The sequence below is a fragment of the Chanodichthys erythropterus genome, chromosome 14 (assembly GCF_024489055.1).
Source record: "Chanodichthys erythropterus isolate Z2021 chromosome 14, ASM2448905v1, whole genome shotgun sequence".
NCBI lineage: Eukaryota > Metazoa > Chordata > Actinopteri > Cypriniformes > Xenocyprididae > Chanodichthys > Chanodichthys erythropterus.
In genome coordinates this window covers 13,381,522-13,388,697 of record NC_090234.1, presented here as the reverse complement: position 1 = coordinate 13,388,697, position 7,176 = coordinate 13,381,522, and the positions used below count along the sequence as shown (strand labels likewise).

Sequence of the window (7,176 nt, the reverse complement as noted above, 5' to 3'; positions counted from 1 at the left end):
ATTTCTGTGTAGTTTCTAGTGTTGAAGTGCCACATGTTGCTGTGTTCAACTCTTCACCCTTTCATGCGCCTCTAATGAATCTGAACTAATGAACGGCTCACGAGGGCCAGATGTCTCTGTTCAGATCCTGTTGTGATTCATTCCCTTCATCTGTGCAGATAAACTAGTACAGATGAACATTAGGATGATTTATGCTGAATGTGATTCTCTGGGACCCTCGTTCGTGTTGTTTATTTAGTTATATTCAGCGTCACTGTAGATTTAACAAGAGCAAATCGTGAAGATGTGTTTGACTTGCAAGGATTTTAAAGTGTTTTAATTTGTCCATTAATTTTCCTCAAAATAAGTTTCATGATTCATCCTCATCTTGTGTTTGATTCATTTATGTGATTCAGTTCAGTGAATCGAATCAAATGACTCTGATTCAATTATTCATTCTCAGCGTCACTTAAAAAAAGTCATTTTTGTTTGTTTGTTCAAATATATAATATATTAAAATATAAATATAAAATGCAATAATTAAGACTTTTTCATGTTTTTGACTGAAGCCTGCATTTATTTGATTAAAAAAATACAGTAAAAATTGTGAAATATTATTACAATTTAAAATAACAGTTTTCAATGTGAATATATTTAAAAATGTAATTTATTCTTGTGATGACAAAGCTGAATTTTACATTAACGTTAACATTTAAAAAATAGCAATTATTCCAAATTGAATTTTTTATTGTTTTAGTATAAATATCTTCCGGTTAGTATTGCTGTTTATGACTATGCATTGATGCATATAAATAAAAATGATTAAATATGATTCTTCCTTTATTGAACAATAGTGTGATTTTTTAACCACTTATCCATCAGCGTCCCGCTATCAGGACGTTTGGCGCGTTTTTAAATTTTTTTTATTTAGTGCATTTTTTTATATCACATATTTTAGTAATCATCATTAATTAGGTGTCTTTCGAAAGCTTACAAACTCAAAAATTCATCCTGTGAAACTGTTTTAAATTAGACATTGCGTTAACATGGAAACGGTACTCTAAATTCTTTTAGCAGGCTCCTCCCCCTAGTGGGCGGTGTCAGGTTTCATATTACAAATTTTATTTGAACTACTTTATATTTAAAACGCATATCATCAGACAGGTCTGATGGTGATTGTTTTGTGATAGAAATTTATACATTTGTTAAAGGAGAATGCGTCAAAAAAAAAAAAATCAGTTGAATGTTGGTGACACCTGGTGGATATTTTTGGTACAGCGCCTAAACAAAATCTCATCGGGACTTTAATTTTTGTGATATCAACTTCAAATTTGGAACAGAACATGGCTTTGATAACAATTTTAGAGTAAAAATATTTGATAAAACATATAATTTATATAAAATAAAAACTGTTTAGTACATTACATTTGATTTACAGTAAATATAATCTTCCATAACTTTTTCATACTTAAACTTTTTGAAGTGAAAGTACTTTTCTACCTGTTTGTCCTTGCGATTTTAAACCGAAAGCACATGTTGTCTTCACAGGACTCTTCAGTCGCAGGAGCTGCGGTTCCTCCGCGCGTCACGTCTGCGGCCGGAGAGCTGCTCGCCGCTGCTAAAGTCCAGCTGCCTCTCAACATGTAAGTCCACGACTGACTTAATATAGCGCTGAACGTTTGATGTCTGCATTTACATCTGTAAGAGCGTTTGCTCATCTGTGATATGTGTGTCTAAGACGTTTCCTGTCAGATGTTACATTTATGATTTATAGTGTACAGTATGCTGTTTCCAAGACGTTTATCAGATGTTTGTACACTACAGATGTTTTCCAGATTAAGTGCTCTTCAGCAGACGTACCTGTGATATCAGGGTCCTATACATTATTATTATTATTATTATTAATATTGTTTTAATGTATATTGATTTTTATTTATGTATTTTTGACTGAAGTAGGGACAATTACATATATTTTCTATATATAGAGAGATTGCATATATTATTTTATTTGTATATAATTATAATTATAATAATATTTATATTTTATTATTATTATAACACTTTTATATTGTTAGTATTACTGTTGTTGTTATTATTTAGTAATATTGTATATATTTTTATTTTTATTTGTTCATGTATTTTTGACTGAAGTACTAAGGATAATTACATATATTGTGTAGATATAGAGAGATTGTATATATATTTTATTTTTTTTATATATATTATTATTAATAATAATAATAATTTCATTTTATTAATATATATTAATACTTTTATATTGTTGTTATTATTTTGATTTTTTAATATATTATTTATATTTATTTTTATGTAATTTGACTGAAGTACTGAAGACAAGTTATATATTTGTAGAAGTATTTTATATATTGTTTGATTTTGTTTTTATATAATAATAATTGTAATGATAATAATTTAATATTATCATTATTGTATATTCTTGTTTATTCATATTTGACTGAAGTTCTATAGATAATTACATATATTACATAGATATAGAGATATTGCATATATTGTTTTATGTGTATATAATAATAATATTTAATTTTTATTATTATAATACTTTTTTATTGTTAGTATTACTGTTATTATTATTTTGTAATATTGTATATATTTTTATATTTATTTTTATGTAATTTGACTGAAGTACAAAGACAAAATCTATATTTGTAATAAGATTTTATATATTTTATTTTTATATTAATTATAATAATGATAATAATTTAATATTATTGCATTTTATATATTTTAATGTATATTTATTTGTATCTGCACTGCGTCCAGGCCGTCTCTATATTTTATATAGTTTAACTTTTATACAATTAAATATTATCATATATTATTATTATTATGTATAAATGCTATTTTTTTAATATTTGTTTTAATGTATACTTATATTATTATTAATATTCAGCCACACTTGAAGCATCTGAATGACTGAATACTAAAGATAAAATAATTAAATTAACACACAATTTAATAAAAATCTAGGTGTGTTAATGCATCAGCTGATGTGATTATGTCAGGATCATGTGTTAGAAGGATGAGAGTGTGTGTGTGTGTGTGTGTGTGTGTGTGTGTGTGTGTTAGCGTCGGCGATCTGTCACTGAAGCTGCTGTTCTTCAGCTCCTCATGCGAGTGATTCATGTGATGATTCGGTTAAGTGAACAAAGACGAATCTGATTCTTTTGCGACTCTTTGTTTTTGTAGCAACACATTTCGTGAAATGCAGCTGTTCATCTGCTGACACACTCTTTCAGCACTTGTTAACCTATCAGTGGCGTCCCGCGAATCCCACACGCTCCTCGTTTCTCCAGCCGCTCGGCTCGTGAAGGAAAATCAAAGTGTTGATGGTGTTTTATTCTCTGCGGTCTCTCAAGTGCGATTACAAACACACCGCCGTCTCCTCAGGTGACAGAACAGGTGGAGAGACAGACGCCATGTTCACTGTTGAATTCTGCAGAATAGAGTTAAACTTTTTCGAGTATCACCTTTCATGCACAACAAATAAAATTGTCTACTAAAAGAAAGAATCGATTCTGTGAATCTGCGTTAAAAGGCCAACCTGATTAAAATATCCTATTGACTAACCAGAAGTGAGTGTAAGAGCATCAGGAATATTGTTTGCTCATTATCATTTTTATTTTTTTCCGCAGCTATCTGGCCATGTACGCTTACAAACCGCAGAAGGCCGACGAGCTGGAGCTGCGTAAGGGCGAGATGTACCGCGTGACCGAGAAGTGTCAGGACGGATGGTTCAAAGGAACGTCGCTGCGCTCCGGAGCGTCGGGAGTTTTCCCGGGAAACTACGTCACGCCCGTCTCCAGGTGTCTCCTCACGTTCATCATTACTGAAACTAATGAAGTAATAAAGTAAATTCTCATCACTGTAGCAGTTTAACCTTCTCAGCTATTGACATTAAAAACTGCATCTAAATCATATACTGTACGCCTGAATGTCTAAAATATTAAACATTATTGATTTACGTATTTTTTCATATCATATTCATAGTAATATGAATTAATATGAATTAATAATTATAAATGCATAATTATGTGAAAAAAGTCAGAATTGAGTTATAAGTCATAAACTCAGAATTACGAGAAAAAAGTCAGAATTATATAAATGCATAATTATGTGAAAAAAGTCAGAATTATGAGTTATAAATGCAGAATTATGAGAAAAAAAAGTCAGAATTATGAGTGAGAAATGCAGAATTATGAGAAAAAAGGCAGAATTATGAGTTAAACAATTGGGAAAAAAATTTGAATTATGAGTTATAAGTGCATAATTATGAGGGAAAAAAATGAAAATGAGTTATGCGGAATTCTGAGAAAAAAGTCAGAATTATGAGTTAGAAACGCAGAATTATGAGGAAAAAGGCAGAATTATGAATTATAAACTCAGAATTATGAGTAAAAAAAAGTCAGAATTATATAAATGCATAATTATGTGAAAAAAGTCGGAATTATGAGTTATAAACGCAGAATTATGAGAAAAAGTCAGAATTATGAGTTATAAATGCAGAACTATGAGAAAAAAGTCATAATTATGAATTATAAACTCAGAATTATGAGTAAAAAAAGTCAGAATTATGATATAAATGCATAATTATGAGGAAAAAAAGTCAGAATTATAAGTTATAAATGCAGAATTATGAGAAAAAAGTCAGAATTATGAATTATAAACTCAGAATTATGAGTAAAAAAAGTCAGAATTATTATATAAATGCAGAATTATGAGAAAAAAGTCAGAATTATTATATAAATGCAGAATTATGAGAAAAAAGTCAGAATTATGAGTTAAACAATTGGGAAAAAATTTAGAATTATGAGTTATAAGTGCATAATTATGAGGAAAAAAAATGAAAATGAGTTATGCGGAATTATGAGAAAAAAGTCAGAATTATGAGTTAGAAACGCAGAATTATGAGGAAAAAGGCAGAATTATGAATTATAAACTCAGAATTATGAGTAAAAAAAGTCAGAATTATATAAATACATAATTATGTGAAAAAAGTCGGAATTATGATATAAATACAGAATTATGAGAAAAAGTCAGAATTATGAGTTAAAAAATTTAGAAATTTTTTTGAATTATGAGTTATAAATGCATAATATTACAATTACATGACATAATTGCATTATATTAATTACAAAATATAAAATCAGAATGATGAGAAAAAAGATGGAAACGAGCTTCAAACCATCCTGCTCGTTTTCATGTAATTGTGTGAATAATCAATTAGTCATAATTATTTGCAGGATTCTGTTTGATATTTCTAAATATCTGTTTAATTAAATTACAACACAAACATTAGTTTTTCTAAGTTACAGAATGTGCTGTTGATTTTACAATATTTATAATATTTCATCTTTATTGAGCCGAGGCTGTGAATGTTTTTTCAGCTGATCTTTGAGTTTTTGACTCGCAGTAACAGCACAAGCAAATAAAAGCGTTTCCTGTGAGTTTCCAGATGCTTATCTCCAGCTGAAGTCATAAATCAGCTCAGCCTGTGCAGGTGCGTTTTACATGCGCAGCCTTTAATGACGGGAGTTGAGAAGGTGAAATTGCTCCGCCGCCACATTGATTAGGATATATAGCTGATGCATTACTGCTGCGGGCCGCGTGATTAGCATGCGTTTCCACAGGAGAGAGTCTGGAGCGATGATTGTAAAACCAAACATGTCTCCCCTGACTAATATCTATTAGATCTTAGAGCTGCGCAATTAATCATTAAAAGATCATGATCTCGATTCAAACACCCACGCGATCTTATTCCTAAATGACAGTCTATTAAAGCTTTGATAAGTTGAATCACAGCCAACATTAAGATCTGTGTTCTGACCCAGTAATGAAACAAGTGAAGTCATTATGAGTGAATCACTGAATCATTCATTCAAGAGATTGAAAATGCTGATTCATCAGTAATGTAACTAGTTAAGTCTTTTAAAGTGAGTCATTGAATCATTAATTCAAGAGATTCGTTCGAAAACGCTGATTCATTCAGTAATAAGTGAAGTTGAGTGAGTGAGTCATTGAATCATTCATTCAAGAGATTCGTTCGAAAACGCTGATTCATTCAGTAATAAGTGAAGTTGAGTGAGTGTGTCATTGAATTATTCATTCAAGAGATTCATTCAAAAACTCTGATTCATTCAGTAATGAAACAAGTGAAGTCGAGTGAATGATTCATTGAATTGTTCATTCAAGAGATTCATTCAAAAACTCTGATTCATCCAGTAATTAAACAAGTGAAGCCTTTATGAGTGAGTCATTGAATCATTCATTCAAGAGATTCATTCAAAAACGCTGATTCATTCAGTAATGAAATAAGTGAAGTCGAGTGAGTGAGTGAGTCATTGAATCATTCATTCAAGAGATTCATTCAAAAATGCTGATTCAACCAGTAATGAAACATGTTAAGCATTTATGAGTGAGTCACTGAATCATTCATTCAAGAGATCGAAAATGCTGATTCATTCAGTAATAAGTGAAGTTGAGTGAGTGTGTCATTGAATTATTCATTCAAGAGATTCATTCAAAAACTCTGATTCATTCAGTAATGAAACAAGTGAAGTCGAGTGAATGATTCATTGAATTGTTCATTCAAGAGATTCATTCAAAAACTCTGATTCATCCAGTAATTAAACAAGTGAAGCCTTTATGAGTGAGTCATTGAATCATTCATTCAAGAGATTCATTCAAAAACGCTGATTCATTCAGTAATGAAATAAGTGAAGTCGAGTGAGTGAGTGAGTCATTGAATCATTCATTCAAGAGATTCATTCAAAAATGCTGATTCAACCAGTAATGAAACATGTTAAGCATTTATGAGTGAGTCACTGAATCATTCATTCAAGAGATCGAAAATGCTGATTCATTCAGTAATAAGTGAAGTTGAGTGAGTGTGTCATTGAATTATTCATTCAAGAGATTCATTCAAAAACTCTGATTCATTCAGTAATGAAACAAGTGAAGTCGAGTGAATGATTCATTGAATCGTTCATTCAAGAGATTCGTTCGAAAACGCTGATTCATTCAGTAATAAGTGAAGTTGAGTGAGTGTGTCATTGAATTATTCATTCAAGAGATTCATTCAAAAACTCTGATTCATTCAGTAATGAAACAAGTGAAGTCGAGTGAATGATTCATTGAATCGTTCATTCAAGAGATTTGTTC

At 30.2% G+C, this 7,176-nt stretch overlaps 1 protein-coding gene across 1 annotated transcript in view; it reads left to right on the top strand.

Moving 5' to 3' along the window:
* The window catches only part of LOC137036411 (E3 ubiquitin-protein ligase SH3RF3-like), a 128,633-nt gene that overhangs the window by 105,963 nt on the left and 15,494 nt on the right, over nucleotides 1-7,176 (top strand). The window contains exons 5-6 of the mRNA XM_067410568.1: nucleotides 1,528-1,622; nucleotides 3,651-3,821. Coding sequence (XP_067266669.1) covers nucleotides 1,528-1,622; nucleotides 3,651-3,821 — 266 coding nt within the window. The remainder of the gene's footprint in view (nucleotides 1-1,527; nucleotides 1,623-3,650; nucleotides 3,822-7,176) is intronic.